This window comes from Mobula birostris, chromosome 12 (genome assembly GCF_030028105.1).
Source record: "Mobula birostris isolate sMobBir1 chromosome 12, sMobBir1.hap1, whole genome shotgun sequence".
In the NCBI taxonomy this organism is placed as follows: Eukaryota; Metazoa; Chordata; class Chondrichthyes; order Myliobatiformes; family Myliobatidae; genus Mobula; species Mobula birostris.
Genome location: NC_092381.1, coordinates 22,298,922 through 22,317,301, shown reverse-complemented (window position 1 = coordinate 22,317,301; position 18,380 = coordinate 22,298,922). Strand labels below are relative to the sequence as shown.

The 18,380-nt window shown below is 40.9% G+C and overlaps 1 protein-coding gene across 1 annotated transcript; it reads right to left on the bottom strand.

The window, feature by feature from the left end:
- Nucleotides 1-3,143: 3,143 nt before the first annotated feature.
- Nucleotides 3,144-18,125, bottom strand: LOC140205781 (large ribosomal subunit protein uL18A). Its single transcript, XM_072273446.1, has 8 exons — nt 18,019-18,125; nt 16,746-16,815; nt 16,516-16,631; nt 16,271-16,405; nt 12,610-12,812; nt 8,023-8,200; nt 5,547-5,635; nt 3,144-3,312 (listed from the first exon to the last, which is right to left on the bottom strand). The coding sequence occupies exons 1-8, from the start codon at nt 18,019-18,021 to the stop codon at nt 3,213-3,215; spliced, it is 894 nt and encodes a 297-aa protein (XP_072129547.1). The 5' UTR covers nt 18,022-18,125; the 3' UTR covers nt 3,144-3,212.
- Nucleotides 18,126-18,380: the final 255 nt, after the last annotated feature.

The window sequence follows — 18,380 nt, the reverse complement described above, 5'->3', positions numbered from 1 at the left end:
GTTAGTTGCTTATTTCCCCCTAATTTGTGTACAAGTTCCTGTCCTGTGTACGTGGTTTTGGAGGATCCACACTGAAACATGCAATTATTGATTACTAATTTTCAAAATCAAATTTACAAAATACTCGTGATCTGTTATGCCAAGCAGCCCTCTAATTCTGATTTCTTCATTTTTATGACTATTTTATGAAAAAGCTGAGGATTGAGGATGCAACTTGCAAGCTTCAGAGCCTGAATGACAAGAAACCACAATCACAACGATGACATTCTAAATTAAGAATGTTTTGTTTTCCAGTTCTATGCATCCAGCACGGAATGCATTCCCTTAAATATAGTCAGGTAATGAGGTAATTTAGTATTATACTGATTTGGATGGTGAACAGAACCATTCTTAAGTCTCATTAAGAACCTGTAACTGCTGTTCTGATAATTCCCTGTTCTTTCCACATGACTGCCTTCCTCAGGTTTCTATTTTTATTATAGTGCATTGCGTTGCATGGGGGTGCAGTGTGATGATTTTTATTATAGTGCATTGCGTTGCATGGGGGTGCAGTGTGACAAGTCAAATGATGGAAAAGTTGTTTCAAATTGGGGTGAAGTTTTTGCTACTCTGGATGTTGACCAACTTTCCTATTCCTTTAATGCTCAAGTTATTTTACCTGCTCACCTCTTAGGTAAGCAATTCATTACAGGATTTCATCAAAACTCTTGTACACCTTCCCCAAAATCAGATCTCAAGTGCCCAGAATACACCCAAGGTTCAACAATTGAAATTGTGATTTCAGATTAGAACCAATGTAATTTACATGCTTTTAAAACTCACTTTAAAGTGTTGCCTTTACTTTATGCTTACTTCTCAATCTTACTGTTGTCGGGTCAGATAAGTGAATTAAGCACATGCCACTGCTAAATAAAATTGGTTATCTAATTGCAACCTCAGCTACCTTTAAACCCCTGCCATTACAAATAAATTCAAAATACTTGCCCGAGGTTATTTTACTTCATGTCTTAATAAAGCACCTATTTTTCAGATTAGTTCTAAATTCTCCCACAAGTATCTTTGAGGATGTCCCTTCAAGAATTTATTTCACACTAATTTCCTCTAACTTTTCCAAACTCCAAGCCAAGCCTGTCAAATCTTTATTCATAAAAATAACCCATTAATATAAGGTATTGCTAAAATACATCTCAGCATTGCTTCCTACAACTTGCATGCTTCCTTAAACAAAATCCAGTTTTCATACCAGTTACCTAAGAGTTTCGGCCTGAAACATCAACTGTACGCATTTCCCATAGATGCTGCCTGGCTTGCTGAATTCCTCCCAACACTTTGTGTTGCTTGGATTTCCAGCATCTGCAGATTCTCTTGTATTCAGTTTTCCCTAACAATATAACATTAGCTTTCCTCATTACTTACTTAGCAGGCTACCAGGTGTTTGTATATTCTTCCCATGACTACATAGATTCCCTCCAGCTATTCTGGTTTCCTCATGTTTGTGATAATTATGCTGGCTCCCTTTGGGTCTTACCTAAATAAGGTCACCACTCATCTTTTTAAACTCCAAAGAATGCAAGCGAAATTGTGCTCTTTTCGCCCATTAAAAGATATGATTTATCCTGGTGGCCCTCTGAGACACCCTGCAATGCATATCCTCTACAATACCCTGTATGACTGTAATAAAACCTGCCCATTTGTACAATAAAGGCTAATGCGTAATTTGCCTTGAACTACTAGTTGGACCTGCCTGCTATTACTCTCTAGATAATAAACCTCATGATCCCCTTACCAAAATTCACAACTTCCACTTCCTGACACCATTTGCCAGATTACTGCTCCTGTCTTCGTGATTTTCCAGTAGGATATTAATAATGCCCTAACCACAGCAGGACCTTCTGCAGGATTGGAGACACAGCTCAGCACATCACAGAAACCAGCCTCCCCTCACACAGCATCTGCCCTTCTCACTGCCTCAGTAAAGTAGGCAGCATAATCAAAAATCCCATCCATCCTGCACACTTTTCTCCCCTCAGGCATAAGATACAAAAGCCTGAAAGTTCGCACCCTAGGTTACACCCTTACTGGATAGAAAGGGTGTAAGACTACTGAATAGTTCTGTTTTATAACAAATTCAAATATATTCATCACTATAAAAGCAAGCTGAAAGTTCATACAGTTAAAACGAAATCCAAAACACGCAGAGCTAAAACCAACCATGCCATTAAAAAGGAGTACATGAACACTCAAGACAGACTTTCCAAGGCAAATTGAGGAGAAAATATTTCCTTAGTCTGATAATACAGCTCTGGCAATAAAATGGTACAAGGATACCTCTGCCCTTCAAAGAATATCTAATCGAATCTATTTCCCATCCGATCACCATATTTTTCACAAATCTGTCGTGTTAAATGAATACATAGGGCTCTATGCATTTAGAATTTTTGGAATTCACAAACCCCAAACCCCTTTTGTACGTGACAATGCTTTAGGATTTTACAATATACTGTTGCCTGTCCTAGGGATTGGATAACTGGGCTTTCCTTAGTCTAGGAGAAAGGAAACTGCTGGAGGTACATAAAAGAGGGACATATAAGAGGTGGGAGAAAGGAAATCTGAAAAAGGTATTTTATAGTGGCTGATATCTGGAATATATACTACCACAAGGTGGTGGAATCAGATACAATAACTCCATTTAAGAGGTATTTTGATAGACACTTAAAAAGATAAGCAATGCATAGAATACAGTTCCAACGCAGACAAATAGGATGATCAAAAAACGTCAACATGGACATGGCTGGTTGAAGGACCAGATTCTGTGCCGTAGGACTGATTCGTCCCACAAAAAAAATTCTCAAAATCAACCCTGTCAAGCTCCAGAATTTTACCTGGTTCATTAAGATCGACTCCTATTACTCTCCTGTATCGTTCCATTCTACTTATTCTTTCAGAATAAAAACAAACTTTCCAATGAAAATATACAATTCCTTTCTTTAGCAAAGTAAATTTACATCCCATTTGGTACTGGCTTCCAACCTCTGCATCCTTCATATCTACTAATAAAATAAAAATGAGTTTCTCAACGTGGGGACTGAAGGTGAAAAGTAAGTTTCCACAGGGTTTCCACTCATGAATATTCAACAAGAGAATTCTTTTAAAATTTATTTTAGTTAATGTGAATTCAGATGATTTTTTAAAACAATTGCTGAAAGCACCCTTCAACTGTCTGCAGATTGTTCTTGTGCCCTTAGGAAGCTGGCCTTCTTTTGAGCAATACGATCCTTTCTCTGTTGCAAGGACATCTTGGGGCGGTTCCACCTGCAAAATTAGCAAAGAAATTATAATATTTAGTAAAGCAGAACTTGGTAATGTATTAAAATTTAGAGTTTATACTTATCTATTACTTCGAGCTCAGGGCTAAAAGACATTGTATGACATGCAAAAAGGCTGAACAGGAACACCTTAAATAAAAATCAACAGAATCTGATAAATGAAGGAATGGTTTAGGAGGGGGTTAGTGTTTCAGGAAACAACTAGCTGGTCAGGGTAAGGGGCAAGCAGATGAGAAACAAATATAGAATTTCAGAGTCACTAATTGGTGAAAAGGTAAAGAAAATAGATCAAAGCAACCAAAAAAAAACGGGAGTGTTTTGAGTGAAAAAATTTATGGCAAATGACATGTTGAGAATCAATTTGAGAACTAGGTAAAGACAATGACAGGCAACATTATTAGAATGAAAGTAGATTCAGTTAATTCTCACTAACTGGACTTTTGGCACATGATGCCTATCTACACTAAGCACATTTGCCTGTGTTTGGTCCATCTCTCTCAATCCTTTTTGTCTACATAACTGCCCCTAGGCCATTCTGTAATTTTACTATCAGTCTTCTATTATCTCTTCTGGGTGCTTGTTCTGCGTATGGACACGCTTGCCCTCAGATCTCCTTTAAATCTTTCCTCACATGTTAAACCCATTTTAAGAATCTTATTTCCAAAATCACACAATTGTCTCATACTCCCCCACCCTCAGGTCTCCTCCCATACGAAAATCTTCAAAAACATGAACCCCTGCAGTTCTGGCCCCACAACCTCAATTTCTCATTACACTCGTCTTGATGCCAAGACCCTAAATTTTAATGATCTTCCTAAAGCTCCCACCCCCGCCCCATACCCTCAAACTTAATTTCATGAAACATCTTAAAACGAAGGAATTGGTTGTTGACTTCAGAAGGAGTAGCGAACTGCACGACTCAATTTACATCGGTGGTGCGCAAGTGGAACAGGTCAAAAGCTTTAACTTCCTTGGGGTCAATATCACAAATGACCTGACTTGGTCCAACTAAGCAGAGTCCACTGCCAAGATGACCCACCAGCGCCTTTACTTCCTGAGAAGACTAAAGAAATTTGGCCTGTCCCCTAAAACCCTAATTTTTATAGATGCACTGTAGAAAGCATTCTTCTAGGGTGCATCATAACCTGGTATGGAAGTTGTCCTGTCCAAGACCGGAAGAAGCTGCAGAAGATCGTGAACACGGCACAGCACATCACACAAACCAATCTTCCATCCTTGGACTCACTTTACACCGCACGCTGTCGGAGCAGTGCTGCAAGGATAATCCAGGACAGGACCCACCCAGCCAACACACTTTTCGTCCCTCTTCCCTCTGGGAGAAGGCTCAGGAGCTTGCAGACTCGTACGGCCAGATTTGGGAACAGCTTCTTTCCAACTGTGATAAGACTGCTGAACGGATCCTGACCTGTTTCTGGGCCGTAACCTCCAAATATCTGGACCTGCATCTCGTTTTTTTTTTGCACTACCTTACTTTCCATTTTTCTATTTATGATTTATAATTTAAATTTTTAATATTTACTATTGATTTGTAATCCAGGGAGCGGGAAGCACAGAATCAAATATCGCTATGATGATTGTACGTTCTAGTATCAGTTGTTTGGCAACAATGAAGTATAAAGTAAAACTCAACTTTCTCCTATCAAAAAAAAATTAGCCTCAATTTATTAGTTTGGCTCTCTCCCTATTATTGCCCATTTTCTTTCGATGACAATTTCCTGGCTAGTCATTAAATTGCATTCCTGTTGGTTAATCCCATCATCCTGAGTGGGATGGGGAAGATATATATTATTCAAGCCACTGTTTTACACCAATGAACACACTGCTGTATTTAATCTCATTAAAATACTTAGTTTCTTGTAACAGGAATTTGAAACTGTAGTAGTTCACGATCTGCTGTGAATTTCCAGTTTGTGATTGTGTAATAAATACAAAGCAGCACTACAGTAGCCTAGTTCATTAATGGTTGCCAGAGAAACTGTGCTTCTATGTGATTGCTGGAGATATACCCCTCATCTTTTATGAACCTGCAATGATTCGCAAACAGCTATAGATCGAAGTACAGGAACTGCTGAAGACCAATGCTTCATATGAAGCAAAATAAATTTTACATAGAAGATTTGAAAATATTACAGGAGGTAAAGAGTATTTTGCAGAAAGACATTTTACCAGTTTTGAGATTATTATTAGTGAAGTTGTTACCTCTTTTTCTTGACTTCTTTCTTGGGCTTCCTCTCATGAATAGGATTTTCTCGAATAGCAGCATGAGCTTTCTTGTACAAATCCTCAATCTGTATAAAATATTTAGAACAACTCACAATCAGACATCTTATACACACTGAAAATATTATATAGTATATTTTGCAAAATCCTAGCAAGTTTTAAAATTGATTAGGTATCTCGCATTTTGTCATCTTAGGTAAAACAGGGACAGAAAAAAGTGATCGATAAATGGATCAGTGTTGACACCACACTTAATTGAGACACAAATGCCACAACAGATGAATGATGAGCCATTGAGCACAGGAACAGTGTCCATGCTCCCGTGTACCCACCTATACTCTCCAACCTCAGATCCCACCTGAATCTAATCAAGGTTACCCAACCCTCAATTTTAGCACCATTAAAGGAAAATCCCCATCAGGTCTTCAGTTACTGTTCTCCAGGGGAAATAAACAGCCTGATAAGCCTCCACTTTAAACTCCAATCCAACAACCTTGTGAACCTCTGCTTCCTCTCCAGTGCAATCACATCCTTCCTATAGCATGGCACCCAGAACTGCATGCACTACTCCAGGTGCTGCCTAGTAAATAGTTTTAAAAGATGTAACATGGCATACAGTTTCTACATTCTGTGCCCAATCCAAAGGCAGCAAGCATGCCTCATTATATCCAACTGTACTGCTATTTTCAGGGACCTACCAACTTGGTATCGTTGAATTCCTCTGTTCATCAACACACAATTTACTGTGTGCATCACATCTCATTTGCCCTCCAAAAACATGCTTCATCTCACACTTGGGGTGAAGTTCCATGTGCAATTGCTCTGTTCAACTCTCCAGCTGATCCTCAACCTTCCTCACTATTGGAAAACAGTGTAAAGTGTTTAAATTCACTGAAGATCCCAAACTGAAGTGAAGCAAAGAAAGTAGTATCAACCTACTGCATTGGGAGAATGGCTAATCTAGTGTTAGAAGTTTGGGCAGACCAGTGGTGGATGCAATTTGACTCAAATGTATGAGATGATACAATTTGGAAGAAAGGACAAGAGGTAACAGTCTAAATGTCAGTATGAAAAGGTACAAATAAAGAGGCTACTTGAGGACTCGTCATGGATCAATGAGGGTGCAGAACTTATTGACAGTTCACAAGAGTAGGCTATCTGGATCCTCGTCTGCCTCACCATTCATCATCGTAACATATGTTGCTCAGCTATTCCAGATCCCCAAGACCCTCGATTCCCTGAAGCTTTTAAATCTACTCCATTTCAAATATCTAACACTGATTCTTTGGGATAGAAAATTAATGAGATTCCACACTCTTAGTTGTACACATCTCTGCTTTAAGTGACCAGCTATCTTGAAACTACACCCGTTTTTTTTGTGCAAGGAGAATCCCGAGCATCTTGACATCCCATCCTGGCAAATTACTAGGTTTCATAAGAGGCACATGTACATTCCCACAGTGGTTCCAAAGAGACTTTAGCCATGTTAAACTGTTTTCTTCATACAGCAAATGGCAATGGCCAAGAACTCTCTGCCTACCCAGGTAATGAAAACCCACATCAGTGATATCAAAAGGAAATTGGGACTGATGGGATTGATTTACAGAGTACCAATATGGATCTGACAGAATGTTATTCACTATTCAATTACGTCATTCAACACACCAAAAGAGGAGAAAGTTCAACAATTCAGGACAAGTACACTCTGCTCCAATCAACCATAGCAGCAACAGCATTCATCATTCCCTCTCTCCACCTGTAGACCAGCTGAATAACTCTGGTCCCATCCATTTAATTCTAAGTCCCACAAAGTACTACAGCACAGAACACTCCAAATGCAGTCTCAATGTCTTGTACAATTACGTCTTGTTTCTCCAAACCAACACGAGTTTAAATTCTGAGCAAATTACCATTCCATTACTGCAAATCATTGTAACCCATAGCAACAGTTTTGAAAACATAACATTACAGCACAATAGTTCAGCCCACCATGTGCCAACCTTTTAACCTACTCAATTATCTAACCACTCATAATGCTCCATTTTTCTATCATCTATGTGCTTATCCAAGTTTCTTAAATCTCTATGATGCAGCTAACCTCTGCCACCAGCCCAGCAGCACATTCCACATACCCATACTACATGCAAAAAATTTGCCTCTTGTGGAAACTAAAGGGAAATGTCAATCACCTAAAATTGATAGGGCTTCATATTAACCATTTCCACCCTGGGAAAGTCTCTGAATATCAACTCACTCTATACCTCGTCTTCTATACCTCTCAACCTCCTTTGCCCCAAAGAAAAAAGCCCTAGGTCATTCATGTGCCTTTAATTTACTATTCAATCCCTTTAAACATAATCTTCAGATGAATGTTTATTCACCACCCCAACCCCATATTTTTTTGCCAGAATCAAATGCATACTTCAATAACAGGAAGGTTATAGTAGTTCCTTACCATGTCAGCTGTGATTCCATGTTTGATGTACTGAGAAAATTGCTTCTTGTAGACATCTTCGTCCTCATCTATCAGGTAGCGCATATACTCTGCTATATTCAACCCAAAGATATGCTTACGATGAACTTCAGGATTGAACTCCTTGCTCTCAGAATCATAACCAGGGAATCGTTTAGTGCTGGGAAATTAAATTATGTTAGACATGAGTATAAGACTTTGACAAACTTCAATGCGTTTGAACAGAAAATTCTACAAAAAGTAGTGGACATAGGCCAGTCCATCACAGGAAAACAGCATCCATCATCAGGGACCTCCACCACCCATATCATAATGCCTCTTCTTGCTGCTACATTCAGGAAGGTGGTGCAGGATCCTCAGGACACAAAGATTCAGAAAGTTATTACAGGCTCTTGAACCAGAGGGGCTAACTTCAATCAACTTCACTTGCCCCATCACTGAACCGTTCCCACAACTTATATTTCTTGCTTATTTATTATTTTTCTCGTACAGTGTGTCTTTTGCACACAAGTTGTCTGCCCTGATGGTGTGGTCTTTCGTTGTGATTATGTCCATAAGAAAATTAATCTCACAATTGTATATAGTGACATATGGACTTTGATAACAAATTTACTTTGAACTTCTAGTATTCTATTCACTCTTACTTTGCAACACAAGATTTTAGTCATGGAAGACTTAGAACACATCAAGCAAAAGCTAACAAATTCCCCTCAAAAATATACAGGAACCTCAGAGAACCAAGTTTACTGATGTTTACCCTCTGGCGTGCCTTGTGTCAAGGAATCTCTAAGTCATTGTGCACCTCGAGCCAATCCCTGAACCTCTTATTGCTGCTCTGAAGAACAAACGAACCCCCACACCGTGCTCAGGTATGGCTCAGGACTGCACCTCAGCCGATATGGCCAAGTGTAGCAACTGCTGAGGACAGGTTGCAGCTTGTCCACGTCTCAGGTTCACCTGAATCCTACAGGCTCAACCCCCTCCCCTCAATCTGTTGGAATCAGAATCAGGTTTATCATCACCTGCATGCGATGCGAAATTTAACTTAGTAGCAGCAGTTCAATGCAGAAAGTAGAAGATAGAAGTAAAATAGAAGAGAAAATACAATATACGTATATAGAATCTAGTGAGGTAGTGTCCAAGGGATCATTGTCCATTCAGGAATCGGATGGCAGAGGGGAAGAAGTTGTTCCTGAATTGCTGTGTACGCCTTCAGGCTTCTGTACCTCCTACCTGACAGTAACAGTGAGAAAACAGCATGCGATGATAACCACTTTCTTTCAGTCTTTGCTTGGCTATACTACTCGCCACAGACCAGGTCGATCAACAAGAATCTCAACTTTTGGGAAGAAATGTGTAGCAAGCCAAAGGAAAGGGGACACAGCAGATGCAATCTGACCAAAGGGAGGTGATGAGTGACCACAAATCCAGGTGTCTGTCAAAGCGCTATGAATACTTAGCAATAAATACCAGCCAGACGCAGCCCCAAATCCCACGTCTCAGCACTGAGCAGCCACACATCACTTGCCCCAGCCTGCTCAACCAGACCGTGAGCAATTCATTGGGATGTGAGCACATCAGCATTCTGTGGGAATTTGTGCCAGGTTCTCCGCATAGTAACTGTCACTAATGCATCGCTCTGAATTTTATGCTCTAATGACCGCTTTCGGCACCAATTCCATAGGTTCTTGCTTCTGAGCTCACACTTCTGTGCTTAGATACCAATATAGCAGTGGGTTCCCGTTAACTGGGTCATCACTTGATCAAGGCAGCTGCCTATTTGGGACTAGATGAAGAAAGTAGCCAGGATTCACTTTGTTTATTTGGGATGCTATGTCACTTAATTGGGACAGGAAACTATTACCGAACAATCTCTAACTTGCACTTGTGTGGCTGTTTCATAGGTTGGTTACTTAACTAGAGTCAGGGCATGTGGTTATGTTCTTGTGAGATAGCTGGTGAGAAATAAGCAGCAAAACAATTCAGAACTGTATTGCTCATTGCGGTTTCAAGCATTCAGGCTTGGAGATGCTAGAAACAACCAGGAGTGAAAAATGAAGCCATTTCAACAAATTAGCTACTACGAAGAATTAAAGAATCAACAATAATCTTGAATGTTATATAATGAAAATGAAGATCTGGAGGATGAAATCATGGAAAATTGTATGAAGACAGTCCATTAGTTACACCAGGTGCCTATTAGGAACTAATACAGATTTATAGTACTATAGCAGTATTATATAGCAGTACTATGCTCTTCTAATCTGTTCTGCATTTCATTTAAGTACATAGTATTTTAGGTAAATTGAAGGGATTAAAGGCAGATAAATCCCCAGGGCCAGATGGTCTGCATCCCAGAGTGCTTAAGGAAGTAGCCCAAGAAATAGCGGATGAATTAGTGATAATTTTTCAAAACTCTTTAGATTCTGGATTAGTTCCTGAGCATTGGAGGGTGGCTAATGTAACCCCGCTTTTTAAAAAAGGGAGAGAGAAACTGGGGAATTATAGACCGGTCAGCCTGACATCGGTGGTGGGGAAAATGGTAGAGTCAGTTATCAAAGATGTGATAACAGCACATTTGGAAAGCAGTGAAATCATCAGACAAAGTCAGCATGGATTGTGAAAGGAAAATCATGTTTGACAAATCTCATAGAATTTTTTGAGGATGTAACTAGTACAGTGGATAGAGGAGAACCAGTGGATGTGGTATATCTGGATTTTCAAAAGGCTTTTGACAAGGTCCCACACAGGAGATTAGTGTGCAAACTTAAAGCACACGGTATTGGGGGTATTGATGTGGATAGAGAATTGGCTGGCAGACAGGAAGCAAAGAGTGAGAATAAACAGGACCTTTTCAGAATGGCAGGCAGTGACCAGTGGGGTACCGCAAGGCTCAGTGCTGGGACTCCAGCTGTTTACAATATACATTAATGACTTAGACAAGGAAATTAAGTGCAGCATCTCCAAGTTTGCGGATGACACGAAGCTGGGCGGCAGTGTTAGCTGTGAGGAGGATGCTAAGAGGATGCAGGGTGACTTGGATAGGTTAGGTGAATGGGCAAATTCATGGCAGATGCAATTTAATGTGGATAAATGTGAGGTTATCCACTTTGGTGGCAAGAACAGGAAAACAGATTATTATCTGAATGGTGGCCGATGAAGAAAAGGGGAGGTGCAACGAGACCTGGGTGTCATTATACACCAGTCATTGAAAGTGGGCATGCAGGTACAGCAGGTGGTGAAAAAGGCGAATGGTATGCTGGCATTCATAGCAAGAGGATTCAAGTACAGGAACAGGGAGGTTCTACTCCAGTTGTACAAGGCCATGGTGAGACCACACCGAGAGTATTGTGTGCAGTTTTGGTCCCCTAATCTGAAGAAAGACATTCTTGCCATAGAGGGGGTACAAAGAAGGTTCACCAGATTGATTCCTGGGATGGATGGCAGGACTTTCATATGATGAAAGACTGGATCGACAAGGCTTATACTCTCTGGAATTTAGAAGATTGAGGGGGGTATCCGATTGAAACGTATAAAATTCTAAAGGGATTGGACAGGCTAGATGCAGGAAGATTGTTCCCGATGTTGGGGAAATCCAGAACGAGGGGTCACAGTTTGAGGATAAAGGGGAAGCCTTTTCGGACCGAGATTAGGAAAAACTTCTTCACAGACAGTGGTGAATCTGTGGAATTCTCTGCTACAGGAAACAGTTGAGGCCAGTTCATTGGCTATATTTAAGAGGGAGTAAGATAAGTTCCTTGTGGCTAAAGGGATCAGGGGGTATGGAGAGAAGGCAGGTATAGGGTTCTGAGTTGGATGATCAGCCATGATCGTAATGAATGGCGGTGCAGGCTCGAAGGGCCAAAAGGCCTACTCCTGCACCTATTTTCTATGTTTCTATAATTACTCAGTTAAAAAAGAGTTTGTCTTTTTTACTTTTAACTATTTTCATGAAACTTCAGCTAACATGCTATTACAACTGATGGCATTCCAGAGTTCAATTCCAGTGCCAATTGGTAAGTGGTCTCTAAGTGGAATATAAGGGTTTACTCTAGGCCTCTACTTAGACCAAAGACACAGGTTGATTGGTTATTGTAAGTTGTTCTGAGATTAGTTTAGGGTTAATCAGGGGTCACCAGGGCAGCATACCTCAAAGGACCTACTCCAAACTGTACCATTAAATAAAAACAAATGGGATGGCCGCTAAATTGGGGCCAAAATGTACTGGTCCCAATTAACCAGAATTCACTGTATTTGAAAAAAATCACTTACTTCAGAAAGAAATTTCCATAAAAGCTTTAACTGGTCAGAGACTATAACAATTACATCAAGATTAACTTCTAATACTGTTTTCTGTCAACTACTCGACACTATCCACCCATTTTATTCCTGATAAGACAGCATGCAATCTGAGGCAAGAATTGGTATGGCACACCTCTTTCACATATCAGTATCTTGAGCTTTTACAAAGTTTGTTCCTTTCAATGTAAAACTGTAGTGCTTGAAGTTGAATTGAAACTTACAAAATATGAAATGCCTAATGAAAACTGGACTGAGAATTTCTCTTACCTGTGTGGAATAGACAGGCCACCATCAACTGCACCTTTCAAAGCTCCAAAGACTTTGTTGCCTGTGGTGGTTCTGGCAAGCCCAGCATCAAGATAGCAGGTGAAGACACTGGGTTTTCCATCGATGCTTTCCACATTGTATTCATCACCAGTTACATCCACCTGACCCTCATAGATCTTGTCCAGCCCAAATTTGTTGAGTAGCTGTTTTCAAGATAATATAACAGTGAGAAGTCCATTTCGTTTCAAAATAAATCCATGCATTGTCCAGACAATCATCTATTATACATACTTTGGACAACTAGATTTTAGGGTATCAAAATCCCAAGTACAGCAACTGGGGCCTGACTTTTATCAGCACTGTAAATTGCAGAACTACAAACCCACAGGGAAATGATGATTTCTTGGCCTTTTTACAAGGAAAGGCCATCCTCATGCTCCTTAAGCCTTAGATCACATGAAGTGTGAGTATGAATCCAACACTAAAGCTGTATAACAATGGAAGAAAAACACTGCCTCTGCAGTAGTCAGATTTAGTGCCAGATATTTATTAAATGAGCAATATTAAAGGTGGCAGCTCCCTTCTTCCTGCAACTTCCCCTCTAGAAATGTTGCCCCCTGTCACTCACCTTTCCCAACTACAGATCAAGTTGTAACTTACTAAGCCTTCAGAATGTTCCACAGCATTACATTGTGGTTGAAGCTCATGGACACACAACTTAATCTGTCCCAATATCAACCCCTATTTTTGACCCAAATCTAGTCTTCTGTACAGTCTCCATCCCTGGCAGCTACATGTTGGAATACCTCCCATAATACAGGGTACAGAGGCTTGTGTAGGGGAACACCCTGCATCTCGTGGCTATAATGCCATTGATTTCAAAGTAAATATGGAAAAAGATAGGTCTGGTTTGCCAGTTGAGATTCTAACCTGGAGAAAGCCACTTTGGATGGTATGAATCTGGCCAGTGTTCAGTGAGGATTGGGACAGGCTGTTTTCTGGCAAAGGTGTACTTGGAAAATGGGAGGCCTTCAAGGGAGAAATTTTGAGACTACAAAGACTGAACGTGCCAGTCAGAATAAAAAGGTAAAGATATCACTTTTATGGAACTTTGGCTTTCAAGGGATATTGAGGCCCTGGTTAAGCAAAAAAGGAGATGCACAGTAGGTATAGGCTGGTCAAATCAAATAAGGTACTCCTGGAGTACAAGAAATGCAAGAGAACCCTTAAGTTAGGAGAACTGAAAGAAGGCACGATCATTCTCTGGCAGACAAGGTGAAGAACCCTAAGGGGTTCTGACGATGTTAAGAGCAAAAGGGACAAAAATCAGTCCTCTGGAAGATCAGAACGGTAATCTATGCTTGGAGCCAAAAGAGGTGGGGGGAGATCTTGAATGGTTGCTTTATTCAGGAGGTGGACACAGATGTGAGGCAAGACCAGTAAGCCTGACAGCAGTCATGGAAAAGTCACTGGAACTTGAGACTAAGGGACTTGATATACAAGTATTTAGACATAGACTGATTGGGAATAGTCTGCATGGCTTCGTGCATGATGTGTCGTGTTTAACCTATATTATAGTGTGTTTTTAAGGAAATTACCAGGAAAGTTGAAGTCAAAGCAGTGGATGTTGTCTACTTGGGCTTTAGCAAGGCTTTTGACAAGGTCCCACATGGGAAGTTGGTCAAAATGGTTCAATTCTTGGCATTTAGGATGAGGTAGGAAATTGGATTAGACATTGGTCTTGTCGGAGAAGCCAGAGAGCGGCAGTAAACAGTTGCCTCTCTGACTGAAGGCATGTGACTAGTGGAGTGCCACAGGGGTCGATGCTGGGTTCACTGATATCGATGACAATGTGCCAAACTGGATCGGCAAATTTGCAGATCACCCCAAGATAGGGGTGCAGTGCACAGCAACGAAGTCCAGAGCTACCAGTGGGATCTGGATCTGCTGGAAAAATGGCAGATGAAATTCAACGCAGAGGTGTCACACTTTAGTGGGACCAACCAGGGTAGGTCTTACAGAGTAAGGTAAGGCACTGAGGAGTGCTGTAAAACAAAGGAATCTGGGAATACAGGTCCCTAATTCATTGAAAATGGCATCACAGGTAGGCAGGGCCATAAAGCAAGCTTTTGGCACGCTGTCCTTCATAAATCAAAGTATTGAGTACAGGACTTGGGATGTTATGTTGAAGTTGTAAAAGAAATCAATGAAGCCTGATTTGGAGAATTATGTACAATTCTGGTCATCTACCTACAGGAAAGATGTAAAATTGAACAGGTTCCTTGGAATGTAGAAGATTGAGATGTGATGGGCATGTATAAAATTATGAGGGGTACGGATGGGGTAAATGCAAGCAAGCGTTTTCCCACTGAGATTGGGTGGGACTACAACTAGATTTCATGAGTTAAGAGTGACAGGTGAAAAGTAAAAGGGAGACATGAGGGGAAACTTCTTCACTCAGAGGATTGTGAGAGCGTGGAATGAGCTGCCAGTACACATGGCGCATGTGAGTTTGAATTCAATGTTTAAGGGAAGTACTGAGAGGTACATAGATTGTAGCGATGTGGAGTGCTATGGTTCTGGTGCAGGTCAATGGGAGTAGCCAGTTTAAATGGTTTGGCACAGACTAGATGGGCTGAAGGGCCTGTTTCTGTGCTGTACTTCACAATGAATAACCCCTCCAGAATAACCACAAACCTATTTTTTTTATTAAAATTCCCTCAATTGACACCTTTAGAACTGTTCTACCTCCTTGTCTCCGAATCAACATTTTTAAAAATCTTGAGAAATCCTTTGACAGTGAAAGTGCAACGTGAACCCAAAACGTTGCTGCAACTGATACCGTAATTGAAAGATGCTGCAGGTGCTGGAAACCCAGAGTAACACACAAATCTTAGGTCAGGCAGCATCTATGAACAAGAATTAAAGTCGACGTTTTAATCCAAGTCCTAATGCAGGATCTCAGCCTACTTCCACTCTTTATTGGAGTAACTCAGACCTGCTGAGTTACTCCAGTATTTCATGTGTGCCCCTGCTTCTGGCAGTTCAGACTTCCGGCTGTGTTAAAATTTCAATTTGCTGATGAAAACCTGAGACATTAAGTCTCTACCTCAATTAGTGAAATTTCAAAATCCAACATAAACCCTACACCTAAACCTAATCCATACCTAAAAGTATACTTTGCTGTTAAAATATACAATATTTGCCATAAATAGGGGTGGCGCAGTAGCACAGTGCTTTACAGTATCAGCGAACCAGGTTCAATTCCTGCCACTGCCTGTAAGGAGTTCGTACATTCTCTCCCCGTGACCACATGGATTTTGTCTGGGTGCTCTGGTTTCCTCCCACAGTCCAAAGATGAATTGGTTGGTAGGTTAATTGGTCATTGTAAATTGTCCTGTGATTACACTAGGGTTTAATCAGGGGTTACCGGATGCATGGCTTGAAGGGCCGAATGGGCTTATTTTATGCTGTATCTCAATAAAGGAATAAATGGCTTTCATTAAAGAAATAATTAGATGGTTATAGACAAAATCAGAGTACATAATTGCTGGTACATAATCCACAACAGGAAACGCAAGTAATATGTTTTCCTCAAAAATAAGTTATGCCATACCAAAGAAGTTATATGAGTAAAAATTCAATGTACTTTTCAACTTACCCTACGGGCAAGAAGTAGACCAGTGCAATAGGATGCAGCATAGTTTGTAAGTCCAACTTTGATGCCATACTTGGGTAATTCATGGCCATATGCAGCACATACAATTACATCGCCCTCAATCTTTGCATATGCAATCTGTGGAAGAACCCAAAATAATTTTGTTCATCAATGCAAAAAAATAACAAAACTTTCAAACTTTAACAGATTCTAATACTAATCAGAAATTATTAATGCAAGGTCTTTACCTGGCATATGATGTCCCGGTTGGTGAATCGTACAATCATCCGATATTTGGGAGTATTGTACTTGTTTTTGTCTTGTACCACCAAGCGTTTTCGTGCAAAGTAATCGGTCTTTCCCTCTGAAAATAAGAGATAAAACGTTGAGATAAAATCCCACCAATGACCAGCAGATTGTGGTACATTAACGGACAGCCTTCAAAAAACGTAACAGACAGACTCTCCGGTTAACTTGCCTCTCCTCCTCCTGAACTTCACTTGGTATCGCTTGAAGTATGCCTTGCTCTTCACAACTTTAACAAATCCCTGTGTTAGAGAAACACAATAAAGTGTAAGAACAAAATCCAAGTGAACATGACCAAAACACTTAAATCCTTCGAGATGAGAATTCTGTAAATAATGGATGCAAACAATCCAAACTGCCCATTACCATGCGTAGCCTTCCTCACAACTTAATGCCCAACGTTTCACATACCCCGCACCACAGTTCAACCTGCCTTTACATAAGGATAAGATTAACTGTTCATGCCTCATCTAAACTAATACCAAAATCCTCAGGCACATTCAGTTTCAACAAATGCAAAAGGACACACCTGGTCCCAACCTACTTTGCTCTACCACAGTTGCCACCAGGTTCCCTCAGCCATTAACATGACCATCTTCCTTCGCACCAAAATTCTAATCACAGGCTCCCAATTAAGAGATACATCAATTTTGAAAGCCTCGTGCAAATTTTCAGTACTCTCTCTCCAAAACTTATTTCTTCAAGACTCTGTACAACCCGTAAATATACCTACAGCAATCGAAATAGGACCTCTCCCCCTACATTTAAACGATTAAACGCCGATAGCCATACTTCCAGCTTCTGGTCTGCTATGTAACCTTCTCCCTTAAAAAGACCTGGTCACTATCATTCCTTTCACCAGGCTTTTTTTTCATTTTCCAATTACCTCACGTGCTTTGGGAGGGCAGTTCACCGTCAAAGCTGCTGCATCATTACAAGTTACTGTTAAACCGGCTCTATAAATTGATTCCTCTTAAAAACTTACAGAACTCAAAAGGCCGACGATGAAAACATAATCGAGACCATCAACTTAAAAAGTTTACTTCTTACAGAGCTAACACCAGTAGCCAAACTTAAGCATTAACTTGTACAGTACAGCCCTGGGCCTACCTTCAGCAGAGCACCAGTGGGCCAGCATCGCTTGCAGAGTAAAATAATTTGCCCGCGCGCTCACTTAACCACACAATAATTAATGTTGTTTAAAAAAAAAGCAGAATAATGCATGAATGCTGCAGGCGGCAGCAAGACCAGCAGCCCGGCAGCCAACCCCCTTCTACAGAGCGGCTGCAATGGCCACGTTGGAGAAGACAGATCGGCCGCTGGAACTCCCCGATAATCTAATGCCATCCTGGGCACCGCAACCCGCTGCCCGTTTTCTGAAGCCCCCCATGGATGAAGGCAACAATTAGCGAAGAGTGCAGATGGTTATTTGGGAACAAACCAACCATTTTGAGCGGATTTCACCCTCTGTCACCCGGGACCAGGCGATTTTCTGGGGCAGGCGAATTCCGCCCAGCTGGAAAAAAGAGGCCGTTCATAGTGCGCATGCGCACTACGTAACCAGCCGGAGGAAACATTGTGACAGGAGGTACCTGGGCGCTGAGGAATCCGCGCTGGCTGCCCACAGCGCCCCCTGCCGCCCGGGAGAAGCGGTGCGCCAATAGCGGCGGAGCGTTCAAAAAAATCAATCGGTAAAAACCCAGTGGGGACACAATAGATTATGCAAATGCTGGGTATCTTGAGCAAGATACACAAAATGCTGGAGGAACTTTACAGCTAAGGCCTATGGGGAAAATGAACAGTTGAC